The sequence below is a fragment of the Protobothrops mucrosquamatus genome, unplaced genomic scaffold (assembly GCF_001527695.2).
Source record: "Protobothrops mucrosquamatus isolate PMUCROS unplaced genomic scaffold, P.Mucros_1.0 scaffold1273, whole genome shotgun sequence".
NCBI classification, from domain to species: domain Eukaryota; kingdom Metazoa; phylum Chordata; class Lepidosauria; order Squamata; family Viperidae; genus Protobothrops; species Protobothrops mucrosquamatus.
This window is the reverse complement of record NW_015387479.1, coordinates 440,025-456,392: the sequence shown is the minus strand read 5'-3', so window position 1 is coordinate 456,392 and position 16,368 is coordinate 440,025. Positions and strand designations below refer to the sequence as shown.

The 16,368-nt window shown below is 40.3% G+C and overlaps 1 protein-coding gene across 1 annotated transcript in view; it reads right to left on the bottom strand.

The window, feature by feature from the left end:
• The window catches only part of LOC107292143 (transcriptional repressor CTCFL-like), a gene marked incomplete at its 3' end in the record, with an annotated part of 28,344 nt that extends 12,924 nt beyond the window's left edge, over positions 1-15,420 (bottom strand). Inside the window, exons 1-6 of the mRNA XM_015821207.1 lie at positions 14,926-15,420; positions 13,339-13,467; positions 11,703-11,946; positions 8,347-8,410; positions 6,909-7,093; positions 1,973-2,106 (exon numbers count right to left, since the gene is read on the bottom strand). Of these exons, the coding sequence (XP_015676693.1) occupies positions 1,973-2,106; positions 6,909-7,093; positions 8,347-8,410; positions 11,703-11,946; positions 13,339-13,467; positions 14,926-15,420 (1,251 nt within the window). The remainder of the gene's footprint in view (positions 1-1,972; positions 2,107-6,908; positions 7,094-8,346; positions 8,411-11,702; positions 11,947-13,338; positions 13,468-14,925) is intronic.
• Between the last annotated feature and the right edge of the window lie 948 nt (positions 15,421-16,368).

The window sequence follows — 16,368 nt, the reverse complement described above, 5'->3', positions numbered from 1 at the left end:
AAGAATTAGCACCACTGTTTTAAAAAAGGACAATTTTTTAGCAAGTGTAAAGGGATAAAGGTAAATGGTCTATAAACCAAGTCCTATAGGTTAAAGATCTGAATATATTTAGCCTATAGAAAAAGACAATTATAAGTAGCTGTTTAGCAACCACAACTTGGTTATTAAACGAAAGGGATCACTAAGTGAACAGCAAATGTTCTTATGTTCTTACTTCATCTTTCTTTTGCTTTACAGACTTGCAAAGATCGTAAGTGGAAGGATTGGTAGTAAAGTTACTTTTTTATCATTGTCGCAACTATAAATAGTTATTAAACAAGACTATCTGTAAGGGAAGATGTTAATAGCAGTCTTCAAGCAAATACAGGGTTTAATCTAACACTGAATGAAAACCAAGATGGCTGTAAACAATTCTGGTCAGAGGTCACCCTCCATATTTCAGGTGACTGGAAGACTTTGAGGGATGTCTCAGTACGGTTTCCCACAAGGAAAGATATTCAGGTTAGATATCAGGAGAAACTTTCTGACTAAGCAACGTGTCAGCCAGTGGAACAGGGCCTCACAACAGATGGCTAGTTCGCCTTTGCTTAGGGCAGGGGTAGGCAACCTTGGCTCTTTTATGCCTCTTGGACTTCAACTCCCAGAATTCCTGAGCCAGCATGGCTGGCTCAGGAATTCTGGAAATTGAAGTCCACGAGCCATAAAAGAGCCAAGGTTGCCTACCCCTGGTTTACGGTCTTCAAGCAGAGGCTGGATCAGACCTGGGCATTTTACAGCCTCCAGGTCACATCTGGCCCTTTCAACGTGAGGTCAATTGGAAATTAGAAATCAAATGTAAATAAGTGTATGCCATGCACACAACACAATTGCATTGCTTTTATTTTGAAGGCACCTATTCCCCACCCCCAATTTATGTAATATATGCATGTGTGCTTACACACCTTCACAGCCCCATCAGTTCAGCCCTCCACAACTGTCCTAGTTTCTCATGTGGCCTTTTGGGAAAATTAATTGCCCACTGGGCAATGGTCATCTGACAGAGATACTTTAGTACAGCGGTCCCCAACTTTTCTGGCTTTGGGGACCAGCAGTGGTGGTGGTGGTGGTAAGGGATAGTTCTGCATGCACGCGCAGCTCCATTTGCGTGAGCGCCAGGCTCACATCCCACTCATGCAAGTGGAGCTGTGCGCTCGCCCGCCACTTGTGTGGCCCAGTTCAAAATGGGCCACGGGCTGATACCAGGCTGTGGCCCAAGGATTGGGGACCCACGCTTTAGATCTTACACTCAAGTTTGGTTAAGGAACTTAGGAACATAGAAAAATATGGTTGGAAGGGACTTTGAAGGTCTTCTAGTCCAGAGGTCCCCAACCTTTTGGACAACAGGGACCGGTTCCATGGAGAGAGGTTTTTCTGTGGACCGGAGGGGGCGTGGTTTTGTATGCTGCCTGCACCCATGGATGAGGCTTTGCTTGTTTGTGTGGACTGGTTGCTGGCATGCCGTGGCCCGGTACTGCTCCACTGACAGGGGGTTGGGAACCCCTGTTCTAGTCCAATCCCCTGCTCAAGCAGGAGACCCTACACCATTCCAGACAAATGGCTGTTCAATCTCTTCTTGAAAACCTCCAGTGATGGAGCACTCACAACTTTTGGAGGCAGATCGTTCCACTGGTTAGTTGTTCCCAGTGTCAGGAAGTTTCTTAGTTCTAGGTTGGATCTTGACCATACTATAGCATCATGCTAGCCTAAAAGTCCCATCCACCCATCTCTACTAATTGCAACGTGCGCTGTTAAATGTCTGTGTGTGGGGAGGAATTTTACTTGCTTTTACTTCTAAATTCCCTACCAACTACGATTCTAACTAAAATGCACATACCGTGAATGGCTGTGCCTCTTTCAAAGGAAACCTCATCTTTCCCTACTCAGTCAAGGGAGGACTTTGCAAAAGGATTCTGCAGAGAATAATCCTTCTTACCTCCACACTGCAGTAGTTACAGATGGAGCATTTAAAGGGCTTCTCCAGAGTATGTTTATATCGCTTGTGGCGGGAAAGTTCCCCCACTGTCACAAAGGCCTTATCACATTCTTTACACTTGTGTGGCTTGGTCCCTGCAAAAGAGAAGCAGACTTTCAAAATGTATTCAATTGAAACATTTAAATCCAAATCTACCTGGAATACTGAGAAATTTGTTGTGATACAGGGCTGTTAGTTTTACATCTACCTAGGCATGGAATCCAATAAGGAGGAAAATGACTCATCAAACACTTCAAAGCAACCTAGAAATGCTGTTAATTTTGTGCATAGGATTAGCATTTTTTTAAAAAGGTAAAATAGCAAGTGGCAGAGATGAGAAAAAGCAGCATCAGGTGTGCAGGGAGAAACAGTAGTCCTGATGAAGCAGCAATGATTTTCTGTACTTCTTTTATTCTTTTTATTATTTATTTTTATCCCTCCTTTATTATTTTTAAAAATAACTCAAGGCAGAGAACATATCTAATAATCCTTACTCTTGCTATTTTCCTCAGAACAACAAACCTGTGAGGTGAACTTGTCTGAGAAAGAATGGCTGGCCCAAAGTTACCAGCTGGGTTTCATAGTTAAGGTGGGACTATATTTCACAGTCTCCTGGTTTCTACACTGGTGCCTTAACCACTTGACCAAACTAGCTCGCTATACTCCATATCTAATACTGATCTGGCTCCCAAAGATGGCTATCTAAAGAGAAGGAAGAGGAATTATTTGAAGAAAATGGGTTTTTTTTTCTAGACAGCATGAGAAAAAATATCGCAACTTTTTTTTTCAAAATGACTTCTGAAAAAAAAAATGTAATAGATCTGATCCAACTCAGTAGGAAGCAATTAATAAACAACTTGAGCTGCTTTTTGCCATAATAGTAAACTTAATTAAACAAACTAATTAAAGAAGTGAAGCTACAATGAGAAAAAGGACTGCAGGAAAGAAAATGCAAGTCTTGTATTAAAAGAGAATGAATTGAGAAAAATGTGTTGGATATGTTCATCGCTTTGAGTTATTGGCAAAAATAATAAAATGTGGCATATAAATAAACAATAAATAAAATGTATCTGAGAATAAACCTCCAAGAGAATGATCGGAAGTGAACGGAAGAAGGGAAACCTACTTGGAACTAAGTGTTTGGAATGAAAAATAAAATTGATGAAATGGTCTTGGATAAAACTGAAGAAAGAGAACAATGAAAAGCACGTTTAGAGGTCTGTATGGGAAGGACAGAGATTAGCCAAGAGTGGAGCCAATATGAATGTAATAAAACATTAAATGTCCGAGAGAAAAAGGGGACGAAAATTAAAACCATGAGATTGTTGGAAATCTCATGCAAGTGTAAAACGATGTTAACTGAGAGCTAGCTTGGCCTAGTGGTTAAAATACTAGGTTAGAAAGAGACCCTGAGTTCAAGTCCTACCTTAGCCATGAAAGCCAGCTGGGTGACCTTGGGCCAGTCACTCTCTCTTAGGCCAACCTTTCACTGCCTTGAATTATTTTTTAAAATAATAAAGGAATAAAAATATAATTAATAAATAAAATAAATTAAGTTGAGAAATATTAATGAATGGATGTGATTTACTTATTGAATGTGATTTGTTTCGAAGTGTGAGGATGGCATTCATGCTTGGCAACTGAAAGAACACAAAGGGAAAAACAGCAAGACTGAATGAAAAACTACAAGGAATTGGTCTATTAAATATGTCTGGGAAGGAATTTGATTCAAAGGGAATGAGAGGGTACAATGAACAAAACTGCGTAGAAATCTGATAAATAATAAACAAAGATAAAAGTGTAGCAATATGATAACTAAATAATAGATAAAAGTAAATAAATAAAAGTGTAGACATTTGATAAATAAATAAATTAATTAAATAGAATCTGGAATAACACTATGGCTTTATGCCAGACAGGTTATGCAAACCGGAGTTTTGCTCTTAACAGATAACTGAGAAATTTATGAATATGAGGAGAAAAGGTTATGATTTTCCTTTTCATTTAGAGAAAGCATATTATATCATAAATAAGCTTGAATTATAGAATGTTTTGAGAGCTGCAAGTTGGTTGCAACTGAAGCAATGAAAGCAAAGCATATATAACAAAGAATGGAATGCTAAGTAAATTGAGGATGGACTAATAGTAAGACTTTTGATAAATCCTTGCTTGTTTATTGTACTTAAGGGTAAATGTATACAGCATATATTTATTTAAGAAAACTTATATGGCTGCCCAGCTCACTCTCATTGACTGCTGGGATTTACAAAGATAAGAATTTTTGCAGTGATGTTGCTAGGGATGGGAACGTGCACTTTAATATGCAAATATGTCATGCTGTTGGTGGGGAACCTGAATGAACTGCAACAATTCATAGACAGGAATATAATCAAAAATTCACATTTCAAAGTTCAAGGTAGAGTAAAATTTCAATTTAGCAGACAGATGTATTATTCAGATTGTATTTATGTGTATGGACTGCAACTACCAGAATTCCCCAGCCAGCTATGTTGGCTGGGGGATTCTAGGAGTTAAAGTCTATACATCTTAAAGTTGCCAAGATTGAGAAATACTGTGTTATACCAAATATCTGTGAAATCTTAATGTACATTATTTGGATGAATGTATGGTGAAATGTGCATCACTTGCATCGATTTACATAACACAAATTAGATTTAATAACATAAATTGATGAAAATAATGGTCACTTATATGAACTGTCCAGATTACAATGGGAGATTGCACTCTGACCATTATTCTGTGGTGACATTGGGATAACAACTTGTCCTTTATTAGACAACCTGTTGGCTCATCATTTCAGAGATGTTTCCTTACCAGATTCCTCTATGTCTTCAACAAGGGCAGAACTTCTAATGTACTTAAAAATTCTTAAAAAATCAAGGAGATATTCAGAGTTGTATCTGCCTTGCAAGTAGCCCAGGTTGAACTGTATAGCATAGTCAAAAATCAGAAATTTTATAGCAGAGTCAAAAGTAACAAACTGATCCCAGGAAATGCTTGTGTTACATGGCATAAATTGCTTTATGATACATATTATGTCACAAAATATTTTTTAAAAATTTGCCAAATTTCGGTTCCACGGGAGTTATGGGGTCCCAGATTTTGGACACATTCTGCAAATTGGCTCATTTGAGCTACTTGGCTGAAACAGTTTTGCCCTATGTCAAAAGTTAATTAGTAGACTTCAGATTATATTACTAAAATTCTCATATCTTTAATTGGGCAAAATGATGCCCGATGATGCATTATTTTCCCCAGTTAAAGATATGAGAATTTTAGTAATATAATCTGAAGTCTATTAAACTGCAGCTTCTTAAACCAAAGGTTCATTCTAGTCGCCACTAACAGCTGCAATGGACTGAAATATTACAAATGATACATAAATGGTGAAAAAGTGGAGAAAGCAGATGAAATTGTATACCTTGAGAACATTTCTTAAAGATGTAGAACATGCATTAAGACCGTTAAGTGCCTATAGAAAGAGATGGGTGGCTTGTGGCCTACTAGAAATGAATGTTGAAAAAAACAAATACGGTTGTGTTTTGGCCCAATCTATGATATAGAATTGACAGCTGAGCACACCTGGAGAAACATAAAAGCAAGCTGAATGCGGTGGAAATGGAATATGTAAGAAGTGTGCATTGTAAAACAAGAAAAAATAGGGTAAAAATGAATGGATGCCGAATGAATCTTGACTTGAATGTTCAGTATTGTAATATGTTGAAGGAGTTTGTTCTATAGAGAGAATGAATGAGATTCAAACTGCAGATCAAATATATGTGTATCAAGAATATATGAGTCAAGAGGATCTGAGAAAGTTACAGACGAATGAATATAAAAATATCCTCAAACAGAAAGGGGTGAAATCCTTAAAGAATAGGAAGCAATGTCTGAAGTAACATACAGGTAGTCCTCGGCTTACACCCACAATTTTTTTGTTGCTAAAGTAGACATTTGTTAAGTGAATTTTGCCTCATGTTATGACTTTCCTTGTCACAGTTGCTAAATGAATCACTGCAGTAGTTAATTACACAGTTGTTAAGTGAATCTGGCTTCCCCATTGACTTTGCTTGTCAGAAGGTTGCAAAAGATGATCACATGACCCCAGGACACTGAACCGTCATAAATATGAGTCAAGCATTTAAGTTTGGATTTATGACCATGGGGATGTTGCAATGGTCGTAAGGGTAACGGTCGTAAGTCACTTTTTTCAGTGCCGTTGTAACTTTGAATGGTCACTAAGTGAACTGTTATAAGTTGAGGACTACCCGTACAATTGGAAGAAAGCAATGCTAGCCTGACAAAAAGATATGGCGAAGCATACTAAATGGTGTTGATATGAAATAGATTTAGGTATATTTCCTTTCCTTTTTTATCCTTCCTCTATATTTTTTTTGGCTTATCACTTCATAACTCTTTTTCTTTTACTGCACTTTGCGTTATGCTATTTACGCTGAAAGTGAATAAGGGTACATGGGTATGTACATATATAAATTGTTTTTAAATGAATCTACCCTGTTCACTCTGCCTAATGGCAGGGCCGGCTCTGAAATGGCAAAACATACCAGTGCTCCAGTCTCTGCAAACCCCGTACCAAGAAAGTTGGTGGAGAACTTTGTCTGGACAAACTAGTTCTTTAGAGACCATAATTTTGGGCTTGGCTAATCAAGTTAAGCAAACACTGTAGCTTTCCGTAATCATCAATTGATTAAAAATAAACAAAAAATACCCGTTGCAAATATTCCCAAACAGAAAGCTAAGAGATGACTATTTTATGTGAGATGTATATTCCTACGTTTAGTCATTAAAAACAGTGGAACAAACTGTAGAGACAGGTTCTACTGAGGGGTTCAATTTACACGGAAGGCAGACATACCTGTATGGGCGTTCACGTGGTTGCGCAACAGAGAAAGCGTACGGAAAGCTTTAAGACAGATGTGGCACAGATGTGGCTTTTCGTGGGAATGTTTCTTCATATGGCGTTTAAAGTCAGACAGACTGAATGTGGCAAACAGACACAGATTGCAGTGTTGTTGAATGCTTCCTGAAAGAAAGTTGCTGCTAGGTTAAATATGTTTATCAAAAACCACCTCTCCTTTAATTAAAACACTAATGTTAATTTCTTGCCTGTCACACCCAGATGGTAACATTTATTTACGTATTTGGTAAATTTACATAGCTGCCTATTTCACTATGACTCTGAATTATGCATGCAGTTAAAAACACAAGACAATAAAATAAAATAACAAAAATCAATATGAAAACAAAAAAAAAATGGAAAAAAAACCCCGATCTGGGAGAGAACATTCTCAATTTTTCTAGCAATACAGCTTCTTTGCAGGTTCCATATCCATGTTAACAAACTAAAAAATGTAAATTCCCAGATCCAGGTGGCCTCAACCCAGATAGATGATATACTCATGTCTTCAGACTCTTCCAGAAGAACAATGGGTTTGGAGCTGATCTGACTTTAGGGGAAATGTTCTAGAGCAGGGATGTCCATCCTTGCCAACTTTGACTTCTGGACTTCAGTTCCCAGAATTCCCCAGCCAGCCATGCCTCACCCAGCAGAGTGGAGAAAGTACTGAATCCTGTGGCCATCCACAACTTAGGGGCCAAGAGAGAGACTTCCCATTCCTGATCAACACCAACTGGAACTGGCCATGAAGGAAGAACCAGTACAAAATAACGCCGCCACCCTCAACCTTTGCAGCTGGTCTCCACCTGCTATCTTCCACAGATATTTTGGGACTGCCCTCCCAGATTCACCAAACCCTGACTAAATGGTGATTCCACAAATGCAGTCCCATGCCATCTAGAAAACACCATGTTAGAAGGATTGAGATATTCTATCACTCAGCCATGAGATGTGGTTATTGTTATCTTTTTAGACAGTTTTTTTAAAAAAGACTAGACGGTTTTAAAAGAAGACTAGACATATTCTTTGAGAAATCACTTTAAATCCCAGCTATTATCGTCGATCAGCCTGCGACACTAGCTTTGGCTTGTTGACTTGTGACAAACTGCTGGACCAGATGGATTCTCTGAACCCTTATTTCATGCAGTTTAAGATGGAAAGAAGGCAATTAGTGGCCTTCAAATGCACCACTGGCCATTTTCTGCTTATCTACATTGCAAAAATCTTGGACCAGAATCAAATTTTACAGATCTTTTTCTGACTTTGGTGTAGGCAATCCATGTGACATACTACAGTGACAAGTCTGGTTGCTGGAGCTCTTCTGAGTACTTTTTAAAAGCTTAAAAAGTTTGGGTTGGGCAAATTAAAGGACTGCCTCTGCTTATAGCAATCTGACATAATTTTACATGTTTCAGGAGAAGTGCCATTACCTGTCTGTTTTTGAGCAATTGATATGCACTCTAGCAAATCAATGGCACAGAAATTCAAAAAATATTAATTATATCTTCTAATGATCTTAAGGTGAGATTAATCCAATAAAAGCATCTTTTGTATGTCTACTGAAATCAGAGATTGCACAAGGGATGATTATCAACACAATTAACATGGGGTGGGGAAATACAAGTAGTCCTCATGACTATAATGAAGCCAGCCCATTATGGTAGTAAGTTGTGACGGTTGTAAAGTGAATCTATTGTTTAAGAAGGCTTGGGAGAAGTGTGACAATTTTGTATCCACAAAGTTGATCTAAACAGATTTATCATAAGTAAATAATTCCATAAATATAATCCCTGCCTTCTTATATTGCGTATTTGTGAGCAGTTTGCATTACTCAAAATTGTAAGATGGATGGCTATATAAATTGTTATGACAAGTCAAAGGCAGATGGATTATGTTTTAGATGGATTTTCATCTTATTAAGACAAGCACCATCTTGATTTTCTGAATCCCCCACAGATGTTCCTGGATTTAGTGATGTTGTGTGTTGTATCTGAAACATAAACCGTTTCACAGCTGCATTCTTTAACAGCCCTTTGTTAAATGTCCTCCTAAGTGACACTAGATTTTTTATTTGTAAAACTGAATCACTTATACCTTTTACTTATGCATGTTGAAGTACTTTAAAAGGACTACTTCAAAATAACAATTCAGATATGAGTTTGGTAAAGACCTCTGACATCTGTTTTAGGCTGAAGCGGTAAGTAATCACCAAAAATCTCTCTACAATTTTATTTCTTCAGTATTTTTTCATTTATTTTCCAATAAACTATTTCTGCAGCATGCCTTTTCTTTAAACCTGTATACTTAAAAACAATTCTGAATGTATTTTCTCCTTTATTTGTCTGTACAAAACTCATAAAGTGAGTTCACTCATTTTTCATACTTATCTGCTACACCAGTGGTTCTCAACCTGTGGGTCGGGACCCCATTTGGGGTCGATCGACCATTTCACGGGGGTCGCCAAGCAAGGCTGTCCGCCATTTTTTTTGTCCGCCATTTTTCCCCTTTTCCGGCAGGTGCCTTACCTCCCTTGGGCTGGGCCAGCTGGTGGTCGGCCTGCTCCATCTCTGCCGCTTGCCAGCTACGCCTTGGCCGGCGCAGGGGGCGGAACCACGCATGCGCGGCGCTCCCGGGCAGGGAAAGTCCTCGACTTATGACCGGTTGGGTAGTCCTCGACTTACGACCGGTTTAGTCCTCGACTTATGACCGGTTGGGGTCACGGCATTAAAAAGGTTGAGAACCACTGTGCTACACCTTCGGCCTGTTTTAACATAATCTAAACAATCTCCTCTTTCTGCACAGATCTGAATACCAGGCATGGAGCTGGGAAGATCCAAGTTCATATTTATATTTAACATCTGATTTTGAGATAAATGCATCTAAAATCCCCCCCCCCCCACTGTCGAGCTGTGCTGCCCACCAAACCTTGAATTGGCAAGCTACTATTTTGGCAAGAAAAATGCTGTCTCATCACTGAGCCTTATCTTGCCTCTCCTGCCTGTCCCAAGTTACTCTGGGGCAGTGTTTCTCAACCTTGGCAAGGTTAAAATGTGTTGACTTCAACTCCCGGAATTCCTCTCAGCTGAGAGTTGAAATCCGTACAACTAAAAGTTGCTACGCTTGAGAAACACTGCTCTAGGGCTCGTGCTACCTTTGCAAGTGAATGGGTGACAAAGTAAAGGTATTTTATAAAACTTGAGTTTCCCTTGTACAGATTTGGAAGAAGATATATACTGTCACCCTGAACAGTTAAGGAGACTTGAGTCTGTCTCTCTTGTGAGCAGGGGATGAATTAAAAGCAGCATTGTGGGAACATGACAGAGAAAAGATGTTGGCAGGCTATGTTTGTACTACTGTAACGAAGAAAGATTCAGTTTTAACTACATCATAAAGTAATTACAAGAAGAGAGGAAGAGAATTAGTTTCGGCTAAGACAGTGATGGCGAACCTATGGCACATGTGCCAGAGGCGGCACTCAAGAGTCCTCTCTGTGGGCACGTGCGCCATACCCCGGAGATGGCAACTGTCCCTCTTCAACCAGCTACCTGCTAACTCGCCGAGGTCCCACATGGCTGGATGCATCCCGGCATGGCTGGTTTCCCTCCCTCCTGTCCCGCCCCATCCCTCCTGGTCTCGCATGCTCTCCTTTTCCTGGGCACAACCCACTGCATCGCTTCCTCAGCTGTCAGCCGGCTATCCACCTCAGAGGCTGCTTCTTTGAACTGCTGGCGGTGGGCTGCGGAGCCCCAGAGTGTGCCAGTCGAGGGGCCGGCAGGCTGTGGATGCTGAAGGACACCGTCAGCCGCCATGCGCTCGCTGGCCTCTGTATGCGGGGGCCAATAGTATCAGGCAGCAGCTGCCCCAGCCCTTGCTTTGCCCCATGGCAATGGCACCCCCACCCTGCCTCACCTCACCCCGCAGGATGAGCCTCCTGCCCATCGCCCCACCTGCCAGAGACCCCCTGGATCACCCCAAACACTGCCCACCCCCCACAGGCATCCCTCCCCACAAGCAACACCTTGGCCACACCCACCCAATCTGCCATGACCACAGCCACGCCCACCCAGTGGGCCACGCCCACCTGGCACCCGGCAATAAATAAGTGGGTTTTGGGTTGCAGTTTGGGCACTCGGTCTCTAAAAGGTTCGCCATCACTGGTATAGTCTTTTGCTTCTTAGAGGAAGAGTGACACCAATATATAACAAATCATTAAAAAATATCAAGGCTTGGGGAAGAATAACGAGAATTGCCCTAAAGGAGAGCCCTACCCTAAGTAGATGGATCAAGATTTCTTATTCAAGGCAATAAACTAAACAATTAACCTAATATAATACCGAAAGGTTGTTCATTGTTTGAGTTTCTTATGACTTCAGTAAGTAACAAATGAAACATTCTATAGTGTGGATTCTCCTACACATCTGCTCAAATAATTCATATTTCTATAGTTTTATTGAGTAGTCAATTGACCGTATTATGAACACTCTTAACAGTAAAAACATGAGTTCAGGCTGAGTTACCTACACATAGATAATTATAGGTAAATGAATTAAAAGGCAACAAGTCAAGAAAAAGGAAGAGGAGGAGGAGCAAACATTGTTAAGAGCTTTTCTGCTGATTGGAGTGAAAGTCCACCCACTTTCCCAATAACAGCTCAGAGCCTGCTGCTGATGTCAATGTTCCTCAAGGAACTGGAAGTCCTTCCCTTTACAACCATAGGTATCTAAAAATAAAACTGTGCAAGTGATTTTATACCTTTCCCTTGCTGGACTATGTCCTCCTGGATTTCTAAAGAAACGTCACGGCTTATTGCAACAGGAGGTTGGGATATACTGTCCTTGCTTTGGGCTTTACTTTCAGAATTGTGCAACAGCGTGGCTTTATTTCCTCCATTTGCAATATATGTTGCTTCAGAGTCAGGCAGAGAAGCAATTCTTCCCTCTTCGGCTACAAGGAGCTGCCAGTCCCTGCCTCCATCTCCATCTTCTTCTCTATCAACCTGCGTTTAAAGGAGAAATATATATATAAAATATACATGCATGAAGCCAATCCGATTTCAATGGGGGAAGCATCCACAGCCAGAAAGATAATTCCTTACACCAGAGATCTTCAAACTTGGCAACTTTAAGACTGTGGACTTCAACTCCCAGAATTCCTCAGCCAGCCAGGGCTGGCTGAGGAATTCTGGGAGTTGAAGTCCACAAATCTTAAAGTTGCCAAGTTTGAAGACCCCTGCCTTACACCATATCATTTAGAAGTCATTACAGGTAGTCCTTGACGTATGACCATAACTGAGCCCAGAATTTATGTTGCTAAGTGAGATATTTGTTAAGTGAGCTTTGACCCATTTTACAGCTTTCCTTGCCACATTTGTTAAGTGAATCACTGCAATTGTTAATTTAGGAACAGACTGGCTTCCCATTGACTTTGCTTGTCAGAAGCTTGCAAAAGATGATCACATGATCCGAGGACACTGAACCGTCATAAATATGAGTCAAGCGTCTAAATTTTGATCACTTGACCGTGGATATGCTGCAACGGTCGTAAGTGTGAAAAATGGTCATAAGTCATTTTTTTCAGTGCCACTGTAACTTCGAATGGCCAATAAATGAACTATTGTAAGTCGAGGACTAACTGTACAATATTTTTTTGCTATATTTGTTTAATATAACACAACAAAGGAAAACAGAGAAACTAATAATAAAAAGAAAAAAGGAAGAAAAAAAGCTACACAACAACAAATTATGTAAATGAAAGATTCACATCTCTCTCTTGGTATACTTATGACTTAATTTATGACTGTTTACTTAGCCATCATTTAAAGTTACAACAGACCCCCGAAAAAGGAATTTATCATCTGGTTTTGAAATTCTGACATCTGCCCCCCCCCCACAATCATATGATCACATTTTGGGGTCTTGGCAATAGGGCCATAATTATGACTGTTTGAGGCACCTTGAGGTCACATGACCAAATTTACTAGCATATTTTTGCCTGCAGATTATTGTAAAAATCTTTGTATGGTATATTTCCAATGAGCAAAGGCTGATCTTAAAGTATGCCTTGCATTCCAGAACAGAAGCAGGGTGTTTCCCCCACCCAATAATGTTCTGCCCAAATATCCCACTGGTCATCCACCCCTCTCTCGAAGTTTTCAGAGGAGTTAGTTCTGTTTTGGTGATGTATTTTAAAATTTATACACTTGGTTCAGTTGTTTGACCCATGGAAATTTTTAGCAGATATGGATTTCAGATCTTTTGATGAAAACCTGGCAACTGTGTAGTATAAACAGAAACTTATTTAGAATATATATCTGCTGAATTTTCTACTGCTGAAGACGTTTATTCCTGGATGCAATCAGGAGACAAAGCTTTTGCAATAATTCTTCGACCTTATGTGTTCCATCAGGAATGCAGAAAAGGAGTGTCTGTTTGCTGGTGGGTGGCATCACTTTCAGAAACATTTCACATCTGTTCCACTGCTTGCAAGACACCGGCCTTGGATTTATAGACTCCATGCTCTTTTGGGAAAATGTCAGAGCAATTTGTATTAAGAATCCTCACGCTGGGTTCACTGGACATCTATGTCAAGGGCTGTGCAGTGATCTGATTCAGAAGGGGAAACTGGTATTTGGAGAACCCAAGAGGGCTCACATTACGCTTGCTGGCATCTCCTCCTTAAATCAAATCTGTCTTTCGTTGGGACAGAATCCCAAGATTTCAGGAACAGGAGCAGCTCCTGTAAAGACTTGCTGATGGATGTCGTGTGAATATCCTTGTGTGCACTGAATTTCCTTTCCCCCTTCAAATCTGTATTGTTGCTCCTCTTGCGGTTTCTTTATGCAAGTTGTTTTATTTGTATCACCCTTACTGCATAGCAAAACCAATCAGATTATCCCATTTTTTGCACCTTAAGGACAAAGCTCAGATACTCAGATCTGCAATTTGCCAGAATGACCGTCGTAGGGTTTTTTCAGAATACATTAAAGTTTAATGCATTTGTGAACTTCAGCTCACTTCATCAGATGCGTAGTGTCTACTATCATACTAATACAGCTCTCTCTCTAACTTCAATTTGACCAAAAAAAAAATCAATATAAATCCCTGCACACTTCCTTGCTCAACAATGGAAATTCTGGTCCCAGTTATGGACCTTGGTGCTCTCTGAGCTTGGTTGTTTTCTTGCAGACGTTTCATTACCCAAACTATGTAACATCATCAGTGCTAGTAAGGATTGGGGTTTGCTCTCAATTTATGTTCTAATGGTTTACCCTGTCAATGTTGGTGGTCTCAGAGGTTCTTTGGTTGGGCTGTTTACTGTTGGTTTGTCTTGCAGTCTCTTGATTGGAGTATTGTTTACTTGATTGTTGGACTGATAATAATGGAGTTAATCTATGCTCATCTGGATGCTGATTGCTGGTAGGGAGGTGTTTTGGTCTTTTTGGCTTGTTGATTGTCTCTTTTGTATAGTACAGGGGTAGGCAACCTTGGCTCTTTTATGACTCGTGGACTTCAACTCCCAGAATTCCTGAGCCAGCCATGCTGGCTCAGGAATTCTGGGAGTTGAAGTCCACGAGTCATAAAAGAGCCAAGGTTGCCTATCCCTGGTATAGTATGTAGATATTGTTTATGTCTCTGTTTCTATTGATGGTAATTTGTCAGAGTGCCAGGCTTCTAGAACTTCCCTAGCATTTTTAGATTTGGCTTGGTCTAGGATGGCCAGTTTCCCAATTGAAACTATGGTTAAATCTATCCATGTGTTATGAAGCTATAAACTGAGAGCAGATCCCACTCCTTACTAGCACTGATAAATGCTACCTAGTCTGGGTAATGAAACGTCTGTAAGAAAACAACCAAGTTTAGAGAGCACCAAGGACCCCTCATTTCAACCCTGAGCTACAAACTTTCTCCTTTGTTGGTACCAACTGTGGTCATAAATTGAGGCCTACTTGTAATGAATAATCAAGAACAAAAGTTACCTGAGGAATATATGGATCCTTCTCAATTGACCATCTCTCTTCCTCAAATCCTGGTTTGTCTTTTGGACCACTGATCACTTCCATCTCATGAAGTGCATAAATGCTTTCTGGCAAACTTACTGCCAGGACTTTCCGTGGGTTCTCCTGAATCTCTATGCTATTTGGCATTCTCTCCAACGAGCGGATGAAATCTGCCTCTCTTCGCAACATAGTATGCAGCTCCACTGGGTGATCAATTAAACAAGGCCCCTGGATATTATCTTTCTCTGTTTTCAAATGCACGGTCTTCAGCAAAATGAAGTTCTTCTCTCCTTCTGAAGATGATGGGGGCCGCTTATCAACTTCTTCCAGCACTTTCTTGAACAAGATGGAATGGACATCTTTAATCCTTTCTGGATAGTTACAGCTACCCTCTTGCGTTTTGTCCTGGACACGTTCCTCAGTTTTGATTTTAGTGAAATGCTCATCAGGTTCTGTGTCATCCTGGTGATCCATTGTGGTCTTGAATGTACTGAAAAAAAGGACTGGAAGAACCACAAAGGAAAGTGTTAGGGGGAGATAATATTTTCCTAAAAGTACAGTACCACCTTTCCTGCCCCACTTAGTTTTAGTTTCCTTTTAAGAATAAAAATAACAAATAAATGGGAAGCTGGAGTCTCTAACATTCTCCTTATTTGCATGGATGGATTTGAGTCCCATATACACTGAAAAGAAAATTATTAGAAAATAAAATTAAGTGGCTGTAACACAATGCTTTGCTCACAAATCAATCCTGAGAAGATGGGCAAAAGTAAGCTAAAATAGTCAAGAACACAGCAAGAGTTGAGAGACTAAAGGAGCAGGTAACCTTCAGATAAATGAGCTGCTGATTATCATGATTACACTAATTATCATAGCCGTGTTATGAACCAACATGCCATCTATATGACCACCATTACATATCTGCCAGATCTGAATTGCAACTCTCCAGTCAAACCAGGCAAAGAGTTATAGTTTTCTCTCTATCTTTACTTCAATTCTGTCCCCATAGTTGGTAAACTTTAGAGGGACCAGTAAGAGCAATATCAATAGCCTACTACAGGCATGTCAAACTCACGACATCATGTGATGTCGCGCGACGTATCGTGACTTTTTCCCCATTGCCAGCAATGGGATGGGCGCGGTTTTGTCGTGGGCTGGCAGTTTGACATGCCTGGCCTACTAGGACTGGGCCATTTTTCAACACTTACTCACTGGTGGCGCAGTGTTAGAATGCAGTATTGCAGGCTGACTCTGCGCACTGCCCACTGCCCGGAGTTCGATTCTCACTGGCTCAAGGTTGACTCAGCCTTCCATCCTTCCGAGGTCGGTAAAATGAGAACCCAGATTGTTGGGGGCAATATGCTGACTCTGTAAACCGCTTAGAGAGGGCTGTAAATCACTATGAAGCAGTGTATAAGTGTA